The sequence below is a fragment of the Peromyscus leucopus genome, chromosome 9 (genome assembly GCF_004664715.2).
Source record: "Peromyscus leucopus breed LL Stock chromosome 9, UCI_PerLeu_2.1, whole genome shotgun sequence".
NCBI classification, from domain to species: domain Eukaryota; kingdom Metazoa; phylum Chordata; class Mammalia; order Rodentia; family Cricetidae; genus Peromyscus; species Peromyscus leucopus.
In genome coordinates, this window is record NC_051070.1 from 104,841,821 (window position 1) to 104,864,522 (window position 22,702).

A 22,702-nucleotide genomic window follows, 5' to 3' on the forward strand; every position below is an offset into this window, starting at 1 on the left:
AAGCAGAGGCAAGATGTAGTCTCTTGGGGCTCCTCTTTATCCCTTGGAATCTGCAGGGAGCTACCAGGATGGACCCATTCAGGGGAGGAGAACAGAGATAGGAAAGAGTCACTCAGATGGGGAGGCCAAAGTCAGGGCCAAAAGCAAGAGTTGCAGCTGCAATATGAAGTGAGAAATGAGGATGTGAGGCCAAGACCCAGCACCCTGTCCTGAAAATGGATCTGCACCTCACATGAGCTTCACGGCACAAGGCAGGTCCTAGCATATGGGGTTCCTAAGGGAGCCCATGCAGCAGTGAGCGTTTGGACTGTCTGCTGTTAGAACTGGGATTCGGAGAGGGTAGGTGATCCCACCCATACAGGGCTCTTTGGGATCGGAGCTCTTAGGTGGGTGCCCATGCACTATACTTTCCTCCCTGCCCCCACTCCAACCCCACTGCTCAGCTGACTGTGCCCCAAATGACCCTCGCAATGACTCCCGGCCCACACGCTAGCACCATGTCTCTGCTCCCAAGGCCATCTTTATCTGCCCACCTCCAGTGTCCCAGTATCTGTGTTTCCCTAACTGCCAGCCCTGCCTACCCCAAAAGAGGTCTCCCGGCAGCACATCTGGGTCCCCTAGAGCCCACAGAGAAGAGACATCCCGCAGCCAGGGGCATCCCAGGACTCTGCATCTGCTCCCCTTTAACTCGACATGGCCCATGCCCAGTGCCCAGTCAGAGAAATGCCATGCTGCACACCACTTCAGGTGAGACCACATTGCTGCTCCATGGGCCCACCAGCACCTCTTTTCCTTGGGTGCTCTGCCCAGTTCTGCTGTACCCCCTCTTAACGCTCAGCCAAAGCCTGGCCAGTAAGAAAAGCATTCATTGCACACCTCCAACACACCAGTTGATCTGGGAGGGACTGGCTAGTCCCTTGCTGTACAAACTGCAGTCATAAGACCCTGAGGAGGTTTATGGTAAATAATCCCCCATAATCCCCTTCCTCCCATGAAAAGAGACCACCCATGAGAGAGCAGCAGGCTGAGCTTAGCAGACATCAGCCTGCAGCAGCCAGGGTGATGCCAAGAAGGAGACCCATCCAGGGGATATCGGGGCAAGAATTGGAAGATGAATACATTTTGAGGCCCTGAATCCAGCCATGCCAGAAGATCACAGTCTCTGGCCTCTTCAGTTGTACAGCTTATTAAACATCCCTCTTTGCCCAGCCAGGCTGAGGGCTCCTGACCCCTGCAATGCAAGGATGACTGAGGGGATGTTTTCAGATCCCTGTCAAATTGCATGGAATAAAGGGGGGGGCTCCACCCAGTCCAGGAAGCCAAGGCTTAATTACCTGTTCCACAATGCTGATAGGTCCTCAGCAGCATGTCACTAATTTGGCTCCCTTGGGAATGGTGTTTCTGGGGCAATGACCCTCCCCAAACTCAATCATCACTAGGTTATGAGCACATCTGCAGGTGTTCAGCAAGCTTACCTGGTCCCACAAGTGCACAAATGCATGTGTGCAGGCCCAGGTGTGTATGCATTAGAGACAGAGCCACAAAGACACAGACAACAGACATGTGGTCCGTCTCTGCAGATGCCAGGGCCTAGAGCCCTGTGAATCCTGGGTGTGGAGTTCATGGTGCTGGTGCTCAGAGACATCAAAGGCACTCTGAAGGAGTTGACAGTCACCACGTGAAATACAATCAAGAGGACAGAGCAGTGGCGATGAGGTAGCTCCGGCCCTGGAGAAGGAGAAGCACTCTCCAATGAAGCCTCCTGACGAGTAGAAGACACATGGTCCAAGGTCCAGGGTATGCAGGTGGGTCCAGGGAACAGCAAGAAACAAACCAGACACTCAACTGGGGACAGACCATCTGGCCTTGAATGCCAAGGCGCTATACTGAAGTGGCGGGAGCTGTAAGCCTAGTCAGACAAAGATGTCAGGAAGATGTCCGGGAGCATGGGCATGTCCGTGCCAACAGTGTTCCAGAAGAGAAGCCACCCTGCCCCCAGAGCTCCTAGGAACATTCGACGGTACCCATCAGTGGGTGCCCATCATATCACAGACCTCACTGTCTTCTCTTTAATGGTGCTAATGTCTCGGCAGGAGCTAAGCAGATTATCACACCAGACTGCAGCCTCAGCTGTGCACAGGCAGCCTTCTCCTGGGGGAGTTCTGATCATGAACCACTCTGACACCTCAGTCCTGCTCCCCAGTAGGTCCCAGCCCCTGCTCTCCCAGAAGCTGAGAGGAGGGTGGCACCGGTAGCTGACTTCACCTTTGAATGGGAGCACAGCTCTTCAGCTCCTGGAGCAGCCAGTGGGGGAGGCACTGGTGGGAGCTTGTGGGTAGTGACCAACCACACTCGCAGCTGCCAGGCTGGCTGGACCCAGATATGCAGCTGATCTTCCCCAGCCTAAGCTCTGTCTCCTAACCTAAGAGGGATGGGCAGAACAGTGCCAGCCACATGGCACATGTAGAGGCTGGAGCTTCTTGGCTTAGGGGACTCCAAAGCCTACCAAAAGGTTCCTAGGCTGAAGAGGAGAATGAAGTCCAGCTCCTGGCACACAGGCCCACACAGCAGTACCCTCTCTGCCTATACAAGCTCAATGCAGTATGCCGGGGCCATAAACTTTCTCAGTCCAGTTCGTGAGGGTCGGCATCATCTCCATGGTGATTTGTCCTTTCTGTGGGGCCTCGTGCAGCTCCCGGGTCAGCAATCAGCTGCTGCCAGAGCCGGGAAAGACAAAACCAGCTCCCATATTCTCTCTCCCATCTTCAGATCTGGAAGGAAGGACCCCTACAAATGGACCTTAGACAGCAGCTGTCCATGACAGCAAGCTTCCAGGATGCATGAGCCACATACCACAGGTCCCCAAGGGGTTCTGAGCATCAAGGCAGGACCACAAGCAGAAACTTGCAGAGGCTGTAGTGAGGACATGTCTGTGTGGCCTGTCACCCATGCAGGGACCTTTACCGAGCACCCAACCAGGAATCTTGGAATACTTAGCACTAAATGAGACAGGCAGTTCACCAATACACTTTACAACTCAATAAATAACTTAAGTCAGGGAGACAAGCATGCCAAGGAGAAAAAGAAGGCTTTGACAGAGAACTCCCCATCCCCACACTGACAGGCCCACACTTGAAGAGCTAAGAGGAGTCCTTTCAGGGAGATAAGAGTTGAGGCACAGTTCAAGTGAGGTGTCCATCATTCAAGAGGCCTTTTATGTTGTAAACAGTGTGTGTGCAAAGATCATGGGGTAGATGCATGCTTGGACTGTTGGAGGGACAGGAAAAGGTCAATGTGGCCACAGTCAAGAGTTATGACAAGGGAGAAAGTAGCCAAGTCAGCCTTGGCCAAGGTATCTAGGGCTTGCTGGCCCCAGTAAGGGGTCTGTATTTTATTCTTACGACAATGAGAAACCGTTGAAAGGTTTCTGCGGGAGAGGTGATCAGATTGGTTTTTCAGATAAGTCTAGCTGCTGCATGGGCCCTGGGCTAGAGGCTAGGACAGAGAGAGTGAGCACTGAAGACATGCCCGCAGAACCCAGGCTAGGGCTGGAGCGATGGGATGAGAACAGGAGAGCAGGATAAACGCAGGGGCTGGGCAGGGGCATGGCAGAAGAAGGTGCTAAGCAGGGAAGAGCAGAGCAGGCTGGGTCAGGCCAGTGGTTCCAAGCCTTTGCTCTCAGGGCAATGCCCTGTGCCGCCTGGAGTTGTCCTGAGACACTCGCTGCACATAACGAAAAGAAAGCATTTAATTTGGAGCTCAGAGTTCCATGACCCATCAGGGCAGGGAGCATGGCAGCAGGCTGGGAGGCATGGTGCTGAAGCTGTAGCTAAGAGCTTCTATTTTGATCCAAAATCAGGAGGCAGAGAGAGCTAAGTAGGAACGGTGTGAGCTTTTGAAACCACAAAGCCCATCTATCCTGGATAACACACCTCCTCCTCCAACAAGACCACACCTCCTAATCCTTCCCAAACAGTTCCACCAACTAGGAACCAAGTATTCAAACATATGAGCCTATGAGGGCCATCCCCTTTCAAACCACTTCACTAGTCCACTGCCCACCATATCCTTTTCCATGGTAAGATTTTGGATAGGCTCCAAGTGCTATTTGGAAATGTCCATGAGGCTTTACAATGAAGGAAAAGCAATTAAGTCCCAGGCCTTGCAGACTTGCACCCTGTGATTCCATGGAATACACATGCAACCATAAAGGGATAGAAGCAGCCCCAGACTCTGCTGGCTGCAACATCACTTGGTTCCTGGTGTGTTTCAAACTCATACTGGTGCAACCCTGAATTCTGCAGTGCTCTGGTCAGTGACCACAGTGGCAGGGCCTGGGCACAGCTTGCAGAGCATTCCCATTCCCTTGGCCAGTGAAGGCAACAGAGGGTCCCTGGAGGGGTAGCTTGAAGTTGGGAAGGAGAACCTATGCTCTGGAAGGCAGGAGTGAGGTTGATCAAGGTTGAAACTAACTGGGCCCTAAAGCAGTCAGTATGCAATCCACTCTTAGAGCTAAGTTAGCAACTGCAAACACCCCAGATGGGGGTGTCCAGTGTGTCTCCCTTCCTTAAGAGGTCCCAGGACTTGAAAACTAGAGACTCAGTCACAGCCACAGCAGGAGGAGACAATAGGAACCAGCACCCATTCAGGCGTCATCATTGTCAATGGGGTGTCCAAAAAGCCAGGGGTCATCCCATCCCTCTGCAGTGGTCAGGTGACATCAGGGGAACAATAACCGTGGCTGGTCTTTCCTTGGTAACAGAAATAGACCAGTTCTCCATGGCCAATACTTCATTTGGTTCTTACGACAACCCATTAACAAAGGTACCGTTATCAGCCATTTCATACGCAAAAGCTGAGGCTCTGACAAGGCACCTCAGGACTACTGGGTGCTAAGAGGGACATTGAAAAATAGCATGTCAGCAAAAGATATGTGGGTAATACTAAAGGGCCAGAAAACCTGTAAGGATCACAGGAACGGCCTTTAGACATTCAAAGGCCATGGCAAAAAGACAACCTCGGGATAAACTTGGGTCAGAAATGTGCGTTAGCCATCCCTGAGGGACACAGATCATCCACTCCAAAAACGTTCTGCACCAAATGTCTCGTTTGAGAGACTCAGACACCAAAGCCCTGGGAGGGCAGATTTGGCTGGGGCTGCTGTGACAATATGCCACAAACTGCATGTCTTAAGCAGCACAGATGTTTCCTCACAACTCTGGAGGCTCAAAGCCTAAGGTCGTGCCAGCATAACGTGTTCTGAGAGGGCCCTTTTCCTGGCTGGTCGATAGCCACCTCTCATCAGATCCTTACAAAGCAGAGAGACTCTCGACTCTAGGGCCTCTTCTTGCAAGACACCATGAGACACACCCAGCTCAGAGCCCAGAGAGGCACCAGCATACAGCCTTTTCCAGCCAAACAGAAGAAAGTGTGTGACCCCAGGCCAGTAAGATCCTGAGGGTCACCCTCCGAGATGAACAAGAGGCCACCACAGGAAGCTGAGAGCGGGAGTCGGGCCAGAGAGAGGAAGCCCTGTTCCCAGATGCTGAGGTGAGGCCCAGAGAGGAAAGTGACCTTTACAAGACCAGCCAGCCAACTGGTCCGAGTTGGTATCTCAGGCTTTCACTGTGGTGGCAGGACACCTGGCAGAAACCAGCTGAGGGAAGAAATGTTTTCTTTGGTTCATTATTTCAGATTTTCAGTCCATAGTCACGTGGCTCTGTTTCTCCTGGAGCTGTGCATGGGAAGGTGGAGCATGCTAGAAGGCACTGTGTGGAAGAGCTAAGTGGCCCATCCCGAGGCAGGCAGGAGGCAGAGAAAGAGAGCTGGGACAAAGTATGCATCCACAATGACCCATCTCCTCCCACTAAATCCCGTCTCCTACTTCACACCATCTCCCACGGACACCAGGCTACTGTGGCTCCGTCTGCACTTAGGATCCCAGCTCTCAGGATTCATTCACTTCCCAAAAGACCACACACTGACAACCAAGCACCACCTATGAGTCGGGCGGGGGGTGGGGGGGTCAGATACAAGGCTTTTTTTTTTTTTAACATTCAAGATTCAGACCCAGACCTACCTCCAAATGCCAAACAGACCCCTATCTACCCATAGTCAGCTCCTATGGGGGCTGGGTCAGCCAGGCCCATACCAGCCACTCTGCACTCTGAGTGAATACGGCTACAGTAAGATTAAAATATCAAGCAATGATAGGCCACCAGTGCCCAGAGCCCAGGCCTGCACAGATGGCTCCGGACTGCCTCCATATGAGCCACGGTGTCAGCACTGACCTCCCTCCCTATTCTCCCAAGACACCCAGGAAGGCTGAAGTTCAATTTCAAGTCACAAGCCTCAGCCACCAGATAACGGGGCAGAGGCTGCGGCCCACAAGGACAGTACAGGGCAAGGCCTAGGGCTGATTTGGGGACCACGACAACACTCTTTCTTTCTCTACCCAGCATCTGCCCAGTGTCTGCCCCAGCCTAGGCCTTCAGTACATTTCCTAACCACCCCAGAGCTGGCCTCGGCATCATCACCCCGTTGGCAGTGTGGAAAGCTGAGGGAAACAGCCAGCGTCACAGCTGAGCATGGATGGCAGCCTCAGTCCACCTGAAGGAGCACTCCCTGGCAGCTCCCAGGCTACTGTCTATTCTTGGACGGGGTACAAGGGCCAGGCAGGGTACAGCTGTGAGCAGGTGCAGGGCAGGTGGAGCCGCCTCTGCAGGTGCTGGCTGCCTCGGTGGGCTCTGGCAACGACAATGTGAGGGCAGCCAACTGGAAAGGCAGGACCGGCCGTGGCCAGTGTCCTTGATGTAGCTGAGGATGTGAGGGCCAGTGGGGCATCATCGCGGGCTTCACCCCCTAGGAACCTGCCCCACCCACAGCCCACAAACATGGGAAAAGGCTTGTTGACCACTCCCAGCCACCAGCCTGTGCTTCTGGACACAGGGAAAGCGTCCTGAAGGTCTTTCCACCGCCTATGAAATCAGAAACTGTTTAGAGATGGAAAAGGGGGACCCCGAGAACGGGACACTGACAAGCTGTCGGAGAGGCCAGCACTCCCAGAGAAAAGGCTGTCACCAGCCAGCAGCAGGTTAATGTTAATTGTCAACTTGACAGAATCTGGAATCACTAGGGAGATGGGCCTCTGGGCATGACTGTGAGGGTTGATTTGATTCTGTTAATTGATGTAGGGAAAGCCTTTTTAGTTGTGGGCGGGACTTGTGCTATGTGAGTGAGCGAGCAAGCATGTGCTGCTCTCTCCTGTCAGCAGAGCACGTGACCAGCTCCCTCAAGCTCCTGCCCCCGCGGCCTCCCCACCAGGATGGACTGTCAACTGTGAGCCAGAATCGCCCTTTGCCCCATAAGGTGATTTTGTCACTATTACATCACAGCAACATGGAAAGAAGGGACAGGCCCGAGGGCTGAGGCTGCAGGAAGTCCAGGACAGGTGTGTCACTGCTGGTGTCCCCACTGGTGACCAGGCCCGGAACAGGATCGTTTTTGTTTGTTTTATCTTATTGTTACATAAAACTCTGCAGTTATTATATTCACATACCTTGAGGAATGATTAGATATAGCTAATCACACAATGCATCACCCAAAAATGTTTGCATTAGAACACTTAGCCTTTCGCGAGAATACAATGGAACATCACTAACTATAGTCCTCGCCTTGTACAGCAGATCTCTTGAGCTTACTCCTCTTATTCAACTCTAATTATGTCTTTTTACACCAGCATCTCCTCCAACTACCCCAGCCTCTCACAGGCATGGCCCTGGGTAGAAAACTCAAAAGAAGTCACATCTAAGTACTGGATTAAACAACATTGTTTGTTTGTTTGAAGACAGAGTTTCTCTGTGTAGCTTTGGAGCCTATCCTGGAACTCGCTCTGTAGCCCAGGCTGGTCTCGAATTCATAGAAATCTGCCTGCCTCTGCCTCCCGAGTGCTGGGATTAAAGGTATCCGCCGCCACCGCCCAGCCCAGACACAACATTTTAACTTTTGAATCAACACTATTCTCTAGAGAACTGGGTTAGGCAGCCTTGTCACAGTTACAAAAGCCTGACATGAAGAGCTTATAAGGAGCAGGGTTTCCTAGGGTCTGCAGTTGGCACTGTCGCTTTCAGGGCTGGGGTGGGGCAGAGCATCACGGTGGGCACACAGGGTGCAGCTCCACGGCTCACCTCCTGGCCGTGAAGTCAAAGAGAGAGAAAGAAAGGAGGACCCAGTTCTCTTTGGGAGCACACTCTCAAGCACTGAAGATATCCCACTTGATCCCCCTTCTGACAGGTTCCACCAGCCCCCAGAAGCACCGGGCACGTGGGGGACATTCCATGCACAAACCGTAAACAGGGGAGTGACTAAGAGGGAAGACAACAGTGTGGAAGGAACAAAGTGTGGGTCCTGACCTGGCAGCTACAAGATCCGTAACTGTCTCTCTGCCCTGCCTGCAGGCTGTGGCTGCGAGGACTGAGGGACAGCCATACAGACCTCCAAGAGATTCCCTGAGAAATGGCCCCGGTGTCATTGTGGGAGTTGGAGGATGTCTGAATAGTGCAGACTCAGCAGTGGACACGGCGTGGAGAGCCTCACTAGACTGTGGCTGCCTACTGCATACCTGGCGTAAGACACCCTCTGGTGCGCTGTCGGGTAAGCTCCACATGCCGATCTGGAGAGCAGAGCAGGGAAAGGTAGAAACTATGAGAGTCTAACCCCAAACAGGAGGAGAGGGATGGGACACACTCATAGCGTATAAGATTAGAAAGGGTGTGGACTCACGTGTACGCATTTAGATGTGCCTGTTCACAGGAATGCTGGCATGTATGTGTGTGCACATGCAGTGACGTGATCCCAGTGATCAGTGGAGAAGAACCCCAAAGCCTGAGAAGAAGCCAGGGAGGGGATTACACAGTTCCTGGTACCTAGCCAGAGTCTAACAAGGAACCTCGTGCATGTGCCGTCTTCCCACACATCTTCGGGGTTGAAGCATCACTGGCGACGGTGCCGAGGGGCCAGGAAGAGCATCGCTCTCTCTCCAGCCCAGGGCACCAAAGCAAGACTGACCACAGCCAGGGCTTTAAGGGCACACGTGGGGAGGCTGGGAGCCGGAGGGTGAGCCTCTGGGAAAGAGACTCCCTGGGTAGGAAAGGAGGCTGGGACTCACAGTTTCCTCCGTGCACTTCCTTATGTACAAGCAGCTTCCAGGCCCAGAAGAGGAGCCATCTGCCATCCCAGAGCACAGGTGACTCTGTGGAGGCCCCACAGGCCCACACGGGGACACCTGTAGAACGCGCCTGTGGAATGAAAACCCAGCCAGGCATCCCAAGCTAGTCAAGCCAGCCTGGATGAGACTAGGGACACAGCAAGACAGCAGGAAGCAGAAACCTCATGAAATGGAAAGAGAGCCCAGTGACAACGTGCTCTGGCCGCAGCAGGCACGCAGAGGCTGTGCAACAGTGGCCCACACAGACCTCGGCGTCCTGGTCACCGGAACTGTGACCGTGCCGGCTACACGGAGAATACAGACCACTGACAGGGTGACGTTTTCAAATCAGCTAACCTTAAAATAGGAATGCCGCCCTTGATTACCCCTGGAAGAGAGAGGCGGGGTCAGATAGCACTACATGAAAAGGACCTGGCTCACTGCTGGGAGTTCTGGAGAAGAATCTCGGGGCCCAGAGCGGAGGAAGAAGCAGCACTGGGAAGTGGGAAAGGACACAAATCTGTCCCGGGGTAGCCGTAAGGTACCATCCATAGCGACACCTGGGCCCCAGCCCAGTGAGTCCACGTCTGGCTCGGGACCTGCAGAGTTATCAAAGGACAAGTGGGCGCCGCTTCAACCCACCAAACAGGAGGTAAAAAGTGTTTGTACTCCAGGAGCAAACGAACACAGCTGAGTGACGCGATGGAGGCAGTGGACCCAGACACTCCTTCTTGATGGCGTGAATGTCACACTCACTCAGAGCCCCTGGCAATGTCCTCGGTATCCTGAAGAAGATGCCCTCAGGGATGCCAGGATGTGGCCTCAGTGAAGCCTTTAATTCTGAGCAGAAGTAAAAGAGGAAGCCGTGGTCGGGCCCTCTAGCAGAACCCACCACCAGTGTGGCAAAGTGAGCGCCAGGGTGCCCACCGGGAAGGAGAGGGGGTGAGTCTGCCCGACCTTCAGAGTGGCCATCTACAAGCTTCCTGTATCTTTTCAATCACACTTCCTCATTCTGTCAACAATCAACTACACTTAGGGAATTTTAGCTATTTTGGGTTTTTTTTGTTGTTGTTGTTGTTGTTGTTTTGTTGTTTTATGTGGTATTAAGCATGGGGCTCAGGGCCTCACAATAGGTGACCACTCTGCCGTACCACCACTCTTGACTTGGTCTCCCCCACACCACCTCTTCTCTCTTGAAACAGGTCTCGGTAGCCCAGGCTGGCACTAAACTCACTTTGCAGCTGAGGGTAAGCTTAGCCTTCTACCCTACCTCCCAAGGGCTCGAAAGGCGGGTGAACATCACCACACCGGGTTTGTGAGGTGCCGAGGGTCAAACCCGGGGCTCTGCGCCGCCTGCGAGACAAGCGCTCTCTGGACCGTCTGCATCCCCAGCCCTTTAACCTTGTCTTTTTCTTGAGCTTCCGGTGGCTAAAGAACAGCATCTCGTGTACTTTGCCTTCCTCTGCCGCTCCCTTAAAACGTTATCCTCCCTTGATGTGACAGATACATCTACCGCCGATCCACTAACTCGCATCCTCTACTCACAGCAAAAGATAATTCTGTAAAAGGAGACTCGTGTGCAGCCAGCTCTTTTATGCATTTACATAATCTTCTGCTTGAGCAAGCGCTGAAAAACAGTTGACTTTTTCAACAAATTAGTATCTTTTCTCATACTGGTCTTGTAGAGCATGTTAATGCAAACTTCAACCATCCAAGATGCAACATGTTAGAGCTTAACTGTCCCGTGTTGTTTATTCATTTCAGACCCTCATAAAGCACATATCCGACATACTATCCTAAAAGACAGTGTTTGTAAGGAGTTTGTAAGACGATTCCAAGGAAATCATAGGTATAAATCTTAGAGCCAGCACATCCATCCAAGGAGAGTTTCTTGTTTTCTTCAGAAATATTTAAGTATGCATATCTCCACATAAATGACTCCATTTCTTTTTTTTTTTTTAAGTGTATGTCGGAAAACACATGCAGGCACTAGAAATAATGTTTACAATTAGTTCATGGAGATTTCATGAAAAAGCCAATAATATGGAGCACAAAACAGATGAGAGCCCTCTTCCTTTGTAAATACAAAGGGAGAAAAAGACAGAAGGAAATAATGCCGTGAGGCTCGGGAGGGTTTCCCTCTGCTTCTTGTTCTCCGCACCTTCCACGTTTTATATAATAAGCATTCATTGGCCTCTTTCTTTTTTACATTTTAAAAGTAACCCATGTTCCTTGTAGCCATGCATTCATTTTATAACTGGGTGGGGGGAGTAGTAAAAGCTGAAAATGAAAAGGTCATTTAGGGTCTTCTCTCAAGGAATTCACCAGCTTAAGAAATTATGTAGCTGAAATACCAATAGCCTTAAGAGACACTGAGGAAAAGTCATAGCTGGGTCGGAGCATAGGGAGGGAATTAGTGTTTACTCAACACCAACCTCAGGCCTTATGCAGGCAATTTATACAGGTCTCATCTCATTTAATCCTCCCAATAATCCCAGGAGGCAGCTACTGCAATTATTCCCTTTTAACAGATACAGAAAGAGGAGCTCGGCACAGAGCCAAGACTCCCCCAGCTCATGCAATGAGGGAGGCAGGCTCTCATCTCTGGGCTCCAGCAACCAGGCTTCCATCCCTGGGTCGTGGTGTCACCCCTCAAATTTAAACAAGGCAGCATCTCTCTAACCCCAGACCCCTTGGGACACACTGGACAGTTGTCCTCTCTGTGATAAAGACTGAGTCCCAGCATGCCCTTGCTCTGCATTCCCCAAATACTATCCTCTGCAGTAAGTGTCCGAGCTCAGGAGAAAAGGCTGGGATAGCTACCCAGCAAGAGCCAGCCTCTGGGCAGACAAGTACCCCATAGAACAAGCAAGAAAGGAGACCCAATGAGCTGAATACTTGCTCCACAAGCATTAGGCCAAGGGGAGGAGGCTGCTAAGCAATGCTCAGCTTTTCCCAAGGCCTCCATTGATAGCTCCTCCCTTTCCTTGAAGGCACCCAGGAGCTATGCAAGGCCATGGGATAGATAACAAGGTAGATGTCAGCCCATGCCACTCCCAAGGTTGAAAGGGCATGCCAGCTTTAACCAGCAACAGCACCTGTCCAGTGTTTCTATGCCTAAAAACTACTGATCCTCATCATCTCACTCCCTCATTCCAGATGTGCAGAAATACTCCCATACCCTTCTGAGACTGTCAATCTGCCATCCTTGGAGATAGAGATATTTTTCCAGTTACACAAGGCAAGTAACAACCGATTTAAAAAAAAAAAAAAAAGTCTGAACCTGGTTGGAGCCTTTACTGCCAGGACAAAGTGTAAAAGAAGAGCAGATTCAGGGCTTTGCTTTAAATGATAAATACATGTACAATACGAGGACTTTTCCCGCCAACAAGGCACAAGTCAACTGAAGCTGTGTAACAGCTGCTCCTTTGAACAAAGATGACCTCTCCAGGGACAGTTCATCCACGTGTGTGCATCCTGCCTCGGGTTATAACCCTATGTAAGGTCAGCACCTTCTGTCCCTGGCGTACGGCTGGTGGAGACGGCTGTGCTTCATTCCAGGGCACAGTGAATGAGCAAAGGAAGCCTTATACTATGGGGAGAGTTGTCAGAAGCAACAACCATAGAGGCACGCCAATCTGATATGGGTCAGTGGCAGAGGTCCCAAGGGACCATGATGCCATCACACAAAAGAAGTTCGGGGTCAGAGGGCATCTGGAGACAGACGGTGGGATGAGGCCACACCAGAAGGACAGGGACACCCCCATGCCTCTATTTCAAAGGACATAGCTAACAAACATCTGCAGTACTGGAAGCAGGCGCTCTCACTATTTTCTGTGTGTGAATATTTTGCCTGCACAGATGTAAGTACGCCACATTTGTGCAGGAACCAGCAGAGGCCAGAAGGGGGTGCCAGACACCTCTGGGACTGAAGTTACAGGCAGTTGTGAGCCACTAGATAGGTGTTAGGAATCAAGCCAGGCTCCTCTTCCAGAGTGGGAAGTGTTATTGACCACTGAACCACATCACCAGCCCCAGCAGCACCAGCCACCAACACCACCACAAATCAGCACTTGGGACTGGAGACCTGGACAATTAAAACATCCTTCATCCGTCAAGGCCTACAGTGGGGCAGTCCCAAGGGCTGACCACCCTCTCCATCCTTTGCTGTACCTAAAACCAGGAGGCCGGCCAAAACCGCATGAAGATCCCAGCACTAGCTACAGACTGCATCCACCACTGACTCACCTCATCCTTTAAGGTACCAGGGAACTGGCGGACAGTGTGTAACCCCACGGGGACAGGGAGACCCTAGGCCCAGCAAGCCCAAGGAGAGACAGACAGCAGAGCTCTCAGTCACTTCCTCCCTGCCCCGTAGCCCTGCCAGTTCTGGGAAGAAGTCCCTGCATGCTGTGCTTCCAGCTGTACCCTGTGGCACTTCAGGGCACTGGCACCACAGTGGAGCCCTGCTTGTGGTAAACAAGACAACGAGGAAAGGGAAAGAGCATGGTTGAGCAGCCGGCAGGGCCTTGACCAGGAATCAACAACAGGAGAGAGGGGGGGGGCGCTTGAAGAGCAGCCAGCCAAGTAGGAGTGGAGGGAATACACAAGGATGCATCCGAAGACGACAGACATCTGCCGGTGCTGAAAGCAGCAGTTTCCACTCTTTTATGCGTTGTGTGTGCTTTGCCTGCACTCTACAAGTACACTCCACGAGTGCAGGTGCCAGGGGAAGCCAGCAAAGGGTGATGGCCTCACTGGCTGCCCACCTGTTGCCCCTGCCTCGGAGTCCCAGCGAGACAGCTGCAGGGGAATACTGCTGCACCGGCCCGGCTAAGATTTTCCTGCCATTAGAGCTAGTCCAGCGCCTCTCTTTTCCTGAGCAAACAGCGCCCACCTCCGGCCCAGGCGACAACAACGCTTCCTAGGCCCGCAGCGCTGGCCCCGGCAAAGAAACCGGCTGCTCCACACACAGTGGAGCAAAGAAGAGAGAAGCCAGGCTGAGGACCCGCCGGGCAGACGTACCGAGGCCCCACAGGATGAGCAAACGCGCCAGCCAGGCTGTGCGACAGCCAGTGCTTATAGGATGAGCTCCGTGCGCCGAGCTCCTGTGGGCTGCAGGCCACGAGAAGCTTCTGGGGAGGTGCACGCGACAACGGCACGAAGACACACCCACCCACAAACACGCGAGAAACAAAGACAACCCTGAGCTCCACGCCTGCTCAGCGGCGGCGGCGTGGAGCACACACGCGCATCCACCCAGCGTGAAAAGAAGCCGCACATTCCTGCGAGGAGGAGACCTGATTGCAGTGCATAGAGACTTTTCGCTTGCCCTGACAGTACGGAGCCACCCTACCTTGCTAAGCCTGGGAGGACACGCCACCATCACACCTGGCACAGCAGCAGGCCGACTAGGAGACTCTGTACAAGCGACTGGGTAGCAACCCTGCCCGGACCCATTGCTACATGACCTCACTGGCTGCAGCCCAGTGACTCATGCATGGGTTTAGTGGCCACTCACCTTCCTGCACCGCCTGGAACGGGTTATTGGCCTCGATGACCTTGATGGAGTAAGTGATCTTCTCACTCTGCAGGATGTCATCATTGAGGCTCAGGTCCGATACAGCCAACTGGAACACCCTGTCGTCCTTGGCTGCGTTCTCCTCAAAGATGGCACCTGAGAGAGAGGAGGGGTCAAGGCCAGGCCTGGAGAGGAACCCTCCTCCCCACCTCACTTCCAGCCTGGGGTCCGGGCACTGCCCGCACCTCTAGGTACCAAGTGGTAGGAGGACTGAGCTAGGATTTTGTTTTTGTTTATAATGCTTTTTTGAGACAGGTTCTCCTTCTGTAGCCACAGCCGGACTTGAATTCATGGTGATCCTCCTGCCTCAGCCTTCCCAAGTAGTGAGATTACAGGCATGAGCCACCAGTCTTAGTTCAGGATTCTGTTTTGATTGGGTAGTTTAAAGATCTCCCAGCATAACTCAAACAGGATATGCTCCCCTCCCCCACATCACACAAGTGCACACAGTTGACATGAGTTACACATGCTTATCCTTCGTGCTACCACCAGGTCACATGGGCTTCACCAAAGCATCACATGTCCCAGCCATGTCCCATACAGAAGATGTGGCAAGCTGAGGTGCCTCCCACTCAAATAAATGCACCTGACGTGGTACCATAAATCCCATCCCAGGAGCCAAAGTGAATTCTCCAAGAGGACAATGTCCTCCAGCCCAATCCCAGGATGGAGTGATGACTCCTTTTTCCTTTACATTCCATGCTGAATGCAGAAGTGAGAAGATGGTCCACAGTTGGCTCTCCTGCACAAGCCTTTTTTCTTTAGGCATAAGGCATTGATAGCCAGCATCTGGATGGTCAAGATGCTGCATGGCCTCATGCCTCTGCTCTTGTCTCTCACTTCCTCTTCCTGTATGTATGGAGGGGTGGGGCTGTATCCTAAACCCCTAAACATTATGATCTAGCCGTACTGAGAGTCCCAGAAGAAACCACTCTTCAACGGTCCTTCTAGAAGCAAGGACAGCTCTTCCGGAGCTCCGGCCGACCTGACGCTTTCACTGACCCTGCGCTTACAGCGGAGATCAGTTGGACTGCTGCTTTGGGGTCCTCACCCCCAGGCCCCTTGCCAAGCGCCAAGGGTCGCCAAGGTCCTATTGCTTGGCCTTGTAATTGCCCTGGTGCTGGGAGCTGGGTAAAAAGGGCTCAGCTCCCGGATTCCTCACTACACTGGAGCCGCAATGCTGACCGGGAGACCCACGCCGGCTCCTGGGCGGGAAGCAGGTTTGGATCCTGGCCCCGACCCCGGAGGGGAGCGCTGCAGCCCTTGATGTAGGAACTCACCACCCTTTCCTCTTTCTGCCCCGCGGGTAACATCAACCACGTTTTCTCACTCCTCCCAACCCCCAGTTTGTCCCTGTTCGCTGGTCTTTCCCAACTTCCGGAAAGGCGACTGCGGAGGGGCTCCCCCAAAGCGGCAGCTGACAGCCCCCCCCCAAACCGGGCCCAACTTCTCGAGATCCCAATCATTCTGCTCCTAACTCCCGATCGATCGCTACCCCTCCTCTGATTGTCCTTTGCTCTTCATCTCCTTCCTCCCCATCCATCTCTTCCTGCTCAGCACCCCCCAACCCACGGCCCACGCTCCTTCCCTCCACCCCTACCACCCAGAATGTACGCTGGCCCCAAGACTTAGATCAGGCAGAAACTCTGGAACTGTCCAGGATTGGGCTGCAGTTGCCACAACCAGATACACACACACCCCCACACCGAGAGCTAAGCAGACACACCGGGGAAACAGGCAAGCACTGTGTCCACTCTAACAGGCTGGCAGAACGCGGCAGTCGCACTAACACACGCTCAGATGGCCCCACACACCCCAACGCCCTCTCACAGTGACACCAACACTGTGCCAGGTGCACACACACTGGCACGCTGACAGCACCCATCCACAGTCACACATGGTTCCGCTTTGGCCTCTTTGATCTTGCCCTGCCAACTTAGCTAGCCCCCTGCTCGGTCCGTCCCTGGCCCCAGTGCTCAGGCTGTGCCGAAGGGCCCAGCCTGCCGATGGCCCCGCTAGGGACATGCATCTCGACAAGCAGTCTATCCCCGGGTTCCCTGCAGCCGCGGCCCTAAGTGTCGGCAGAGGCCGCGGGGCCCCGCGCACTGGCAGGAGCCCCGGGGAGCAGCGAGGTACCCGCAGGAGCGCCGAGCGGCGGGAGCACAGCTCCTCCGCGGGGCGGCGCGGGCCTTCGGGGGACCACTGCATGCCGAGCCCCTCGGCCCGGGGAACCGACAAGTTTGGTCGCCTCGCATCACCGTCTCTATTGGGGGCCCCCGCCCAGCCTCGGCCCGTCCGCCCTCCGAGCTCACCGATGTGGATGATGGAGTCGGCCCGCACCGTAACGCACTGGCATATCCAGGGAAGAAGCCACAGCGTCAGCGCTTCCATGTCCCCCGGGCGCGCGGCTCATCCGCCCGGGCCCGGGGCGAGGCCGAGGGCAGCGCGGAGCGGGGAGGCGCGGGTCCCGGTGCAGTCCCGGGCCGCTCCCCGGGAGAGCCGAGCCCGCCCGTGCGTCTTCCCCCGTGCTCCCGCCCCTGCGCCCTGCGCCCGCCCCAGCCCAGCCCAGCCCAGTGCTCTCGGGCTCCCGCGCCGGCTCTGGTTGCGGTTGCGGCGGCGCTCGCAGCCCAAGCCCAGGCCGGCGCGGCGGGGGCGGCCCGCGGCTGTGGCGGCGGCGCTTCCAGCGACTCGAGCGGCTCTGGGGGCGGCAGAGGCAGAGGCAGAGGCGGCGGCGGCGGCCCGGCCCGAGCGGCGGCTCCGGGCTGGCTGTGTGTCTGAGCCTTAGCAAGGAGCGAACTGCGGAGGACGCCCCTCCCCTCCCCCTCCCCTCGGCGGCGCTCCCCCTCCCCTCCCGCCCGCCTCCCTCCCCTCCGCCCTCCTCTCCACCACGTGACTGCGGAGCCTTAGCCTCGCCGTGCGCCGCTCGCCGGCTCGGTGTTTGGAGGGGGCGCCCGGTGCTCCGCGCTCCCGGCCGGGGGATGCTCCGAGGCCGGCACCGCGGTGGAGACCCGGCCTGTCTGCGGCGAGCAGAGGCTTGGCCGTGCGGGCTTGGTCCCAGGGTTCGCCGGAGAAACGAAGGAGGCACAGTCACTAATTGCCCTCGGGGAGGTGGGGGTCTCGGAGCTCGCTGGCGATGGGGGACTTCAGCCGAGAGTCTGCAGTGGCCGGAACGAACAACCGCTTTCGGAACTGGACCCGCGATTTGGGCAACCTGCAGATAGACCCCAAGGCCTGGGGCACTGAGCCAGGCACCAGGATGCTAGCGGGCGGGCGGCGGGCTCGAACCCTAGCTGTCCATGCAGACTTCGGCGGACATCCATCCCCCGCCCCCGGGGCGGTGCACTGCGCCGGGAGTCGGGCAGGAGACTCGGACTCTGAAGCCCAATTCATGGCCGGAAACCGGCGCAGCCGTGACCGCGGCGCCTGGACGTGAGGAGCCTTCCAAGCGGACGGCGCGCTCAGACAGCCACCCTGCACGAAGCTTTCTAGGGCGAGCCCGGGCGGAGAGCCCGCTCCCAGCCGCGGGAGCAAAGCCGGACTCCCGCTGCCTCCGGGTACCCTGCCTCTGGGCGGACCACCACCACCATATAAAGGGTGAAGCTGCTGAGGGATCGAGCCAGGGAGGGGAGGCAATCTGGGCTCACAACCCTATTCCCAGGTCCTAGTTGGACTGGGCTCCATTTAACACACCCAAGATTTCAGGGAGACCGTTGAGCCCTCCGGAATTCTGATTCCCTCGGAAACTGAGTCCAGCCGAGCCTGGCAGAACTGGGCGCCAGGATAAGCGCTGGGTTCGAGGGACCAAGATAGACTCAGCTGCAGCCTTGTCTAGAGCTCCCAGCGCCGTGGGAAAGATAGACACCCACAAAGGCCATAAAAAGATGAGGAGAGGGCTGTAGAGGAGCTTCGGGCCTGGGCCCTGACCTAGCTTGAAAGTAAAGGCAGCTGTGGCTTCCGGGAGGCGATGACAGTTCGAAAGGCGACCAAGAGGAAAAGCTTGCAGGCGTCAGTGCTGCTAGTGAGCCAAAACAGGAAGAGAAGAAAGGATTGTGTGGGGAGCGTGCATTTGTGTGAGTGTCAAGCTGCCAGCCACCGAGTTGTCACTGGCAAGTTCTGCTTTAAAGGGGTTGGCCAGGATGCTGTTCAGAAAGACCTGGAGGGGCCTGGAAGCTGGCAGGCAATACCTCAGCTGAACAGAGGGGATATGGGACTGCAGGAACATCAAGGAACACCGTTCGTTCTGTGATGAGGGGGCCTGGTGAGCAAGAAGAAAGAAATGACCACAGCTGCAGGTGGGAGGCTGGGCTGCAGGGCCAAGTGTGACTCCACACAACTCACAACAAGCCTTGGGACCCTGGAGTGGGGAAATGCCCATCCAGCTGATGCAAAATCCTCTTGTCTCCAATTTTTAGTCCTGCGAAGTTCCAGCATTTCCTGGCTGAAAAGTTGTAGGGAAGTGGGAAATAAAGTCTGATCAGCTTCAGTATTTAGCCGTTTGGTTCGTGTGGGGACTGACTCCATAGTGGTAAGTGTGGTGTGGCCACTCCTTAGAGTCTCCAGCCAAAGGTCAAGAGCCACCGGGTCAGGAACACCCCCAATCATCTCCTTGTCCCACACTGCAGTGTGTAAGCAGGGTGAGCATGGGGTATACCCACTCCGATGTTAGTTATCCTTGTATATTTTGCTAGGTAGGGGTGTGAGGCAAGCCTCAAGAGCCCCTTCCAGATACAGAGAAGACAGCGCAACACACACCATCAAATTCTAATCTGTAAGATGGAGACCTGCAGGTTACATCTCAAGTTGGAGTCCCTGAAAACTTTTGGTCTGGAGAAACCTCCCCTCCTCAGCTGGGCACCCCTTGTCTTAAACTGGACCAAGTCTGCACCATCCCCAGGTGACGGGCAGAAGCGGGAGTCCTGCCGCTAATCCACAAAACACTCTGCACGGCCAGGCCAGTTTTCCCAGGCAGACTAGAAGGCCCTGCACACTCCTCCCCTGGCCCTTAGGCAAGGTCTGCACAACTCCCCCCACCAGAGACCAAAGCAGAACCATCTCTAGGAAGGATGATTGTGATCTTCCCTCTGCTACATGAAGTTAGGATGGCAGCTCTCAGGGGGTGCATGGGGGTGAGGGGGACTTGCTCGCCAAACCTTTGTTTCTGGCTGAGCTCAGCCCTGTCAAGTCCTGATCATCTAAAATCAGGGTTGTCTGGGGATGTTTTTGGTTTTAGAGGGTTGATTTGTTTTGTTGTGTTTTACTTAGAGACAAAGCAAACATTTGGTTTCTTTGGGGACTGATTCCATGGTGGAAAGATGATAAGTGTGATGATGTGGTTACCCCTTACAGTCTCCAACCTATGTAGTCCTGGCTTTCCTGTAGACCAGGCTGGCCTCACACCCACCGAGATCCGCCTACCTCTGCCTCCCGAGTGCTGGGATTAAAGAAAGGCGTGTGCCACTATCCCTGGCAAAATCAGGTTTGTTAGCCCCAGGAAAAACAACACAAGCTCACCACTGTGTAATAACCTAGATAGAGAAGACAAACTATCAGGTTCTAGGCCTCAGGTTGCATGCCCATTACTCAGAAGGAAAGACTAACACTCGCAGAGAGGCATGATTTGCCCAAGACATGGGAGGAGTTGCTGGGAGCACCAGGAGTTGTTCTTCTTGAGTTATTCCTCACTACACAGAGGTGTACTCACAGGAATCAAGAGTGAGTTGATCAGTCCTTTGTTGTAGCTCAGCCAACACCAGGAATTGTCTTTGGGAAAGTGCCCTTCAGTTATGCTGATTCTAACTACCTTTATTTAGCACTTACCCCATGAAGACCTGTGCTCAGCCCTCCCTCCCTTCCCAGGAGGTAGAATTTGATGTAGGAGGAAACTGAAGATTGGGGGGAGGGGTAGCCATCAGATCTGTCTACTAAAGTACTGCTGGGAGCCAGAAGTTTGCCACCAAAGCTGTGGTAAAATGTCCAGGCAAAGAGAAAGGCTACAGGTGTCCACTTGAAAGCCACAGTCATTGTGATGGTCACTCCAGAAACATAAATCTCTCCTTTGTCCGTCATCACTCCCTCATTCCAGCCAATAAATGGGCCAAGTAAAGGAAACCTGGAATCCTGGCCCTCCCCATGACCTATCGCCCTAGCATAGGCCTGAGGAGCCACCTGACCAAGTAAAGCCACCACTGACCAGCACCAGCTCAGGTGGCTTCCCAACCACGCTCTCTCCTAGGGAGCTACCCAGAGTACCTGTGGTCCTGAGTCTTCCTCCTTCCTCCCGGCACAGCGCAGCTGACTGGAGTTTTCTGTAGCAGTCCAGCCAGACTTGCAGGAGGGGTACAACTGGCAGAGAGACCCCTGCCAGCCCGAGGAAGTCTACAGGTTTGGATATGGGCACTGGGCGCCCTTGTGTGCACAGGAAAGAGGCGAAGCAGAGACCTGAGTCGAGCCATGTAGGGGTCAGTTGGCCTGTAGGAAAGAGTGCAGTCCACAGGCTCCGAGGAACCTGCTCACTGATTGGACCTGAGCCCGGGAGATCAAGCCTCCATACCCAGCTTTCCATTCTTGCTTTGTGTGTGTGTGTGTGTGTGTGTGTGTGTGTGTGTGTGTGTGTGTGTGTGTGTGTGTGTTGAGGCAAGGGCTCACCATTGCAGCTTAGATCACACTTGAATTTGAGATCTTTCGGCTTCAGCCCCCAAGATGGAATGCTAGGTGTATGCAACATACTGGGGTATGCCCCTAGACTTTTTTGAGACACTTACTTATTGCTTATTTCCTCCATGCCCTCAGCAGCTGCCTGGCACATCTGTTGAATGACAGTGGCCCAACTCTGCTTTGTCTCCTTCTTGCCAACCTCTTTCATCTAGTGCTTATGTTTATTTGATCTTCTTTTATATGACTGTATTTTTTAAAGTTGTTTTCCCTCTTGGTCACTCTCTTGAGGTTTTTGCTTTCAAATTTCCCAGGCCAGCAATCTCTGGCCTTGCTTATTCCATGATTCGAAGCCTCATTGATTTCGTCTTCGGTTTTAACGAGGAGAAGAGTGTGGGTGGAGAAAGCATGGCTGAGGATAGCCTCCCCACAGCAGGATGCTGAACCACCAGGGCAGGACCTGCTGGGCTGGCTGCTGATACCCTTAGAGGGCCCTGTCAACAATGCAGGCATGGCCACAGCTGGCAGTCAGGTGGAGAAGGACTTCATCTTGTCGGAGCCACATGCCATGGGCCAATGAGGAGAAAGAAGACCCATACTATGTGTGAGCATACCACCCAGACAGGAGCACCCCATCTTTGTAAGGAAAACACCTCCCTCTATCCCATTATACAGTCAGCAACCTGGAGCACAGGGCAAGAGACTCTGATTAGAACCAACCAGTCCAAAAAGTTACCTGGGGTGAAAATGCCTCCCTCGAAAAAGCAGGCCCCAGATCTCTGATCAGGAAGGGTGCAGTGGGCAGAAGGATGGCAGAGTCACACCACCACTCGGGCCATCTGGGGCTCCCACACAAACACTCTGGGACCCCAGGGAGAGCCATCCCTTCCTTGAGACCTTCCAAAAGTCCGATGAAGAAAAGTGGAATTTGCACAGTGAGGTCCCAAGCTGAAAGGGACAATCACGGGGAAGTAACGCTTGGGCCCCGACACACCCTTCTGAGCTCTCAGCTCCGCCTGAGGCCTCTGAAGCTGCAGGTTTGCCTCCTTCCGAAACAGAGGGTCTCCAGTCTATACACCTGGGGAGTCTTGCAGAGCAGGACTCCTGGGGGCTCCTGCTACCATTCAGACCTTGGAGGCCACAGCACACCCCCCCAGAGGCAGTCTAAGTCTAAAGACTGGCCTGTCCCCTCCCAATTCCTTGCTGGCTCCCCAACTTCCCAGCCACAATACTAGCACAGCTCCCCCACTCTTCCACCAGCCCTG

General features: G+C 54.3%; 1 protein-coding gene across 3 annotated transcripts in view; it reads right to left on the reverse strand.

Moving 5' to 3' along the window:
• The window catches only part of Grid1 (glutamate ionotropic receptor delta type subunit 1), a 714,577-nt gene extending 696,974 nt beyond the window's left edge, over nt 1-17,603 (reverse strand). For all 3 annotated transcript variants that reach the window (XM_028878315.1, XM_028878314.1, XM_028878316.1), the window contains exons 1-2: nt 17,099-17,603; nt 14,727-14,882 (exon numbers count right to left, since the gene is read on the reverse strand). In XM_028878315.1, coding sequence (XP_028734148.1) covers nt 14,727-14,882; nt 17,099-17,177 — 235 coding nt within the window. In that variant the 5' untranslated portion in view covers nt 17,178-17,603. The remainder of the gene's footprint in view (nt 1-14,726; nt 14,883-17,098) is intronic.
• Nucleotides 17,604-22,702: the final 5,099 nt, after the last annotated feature.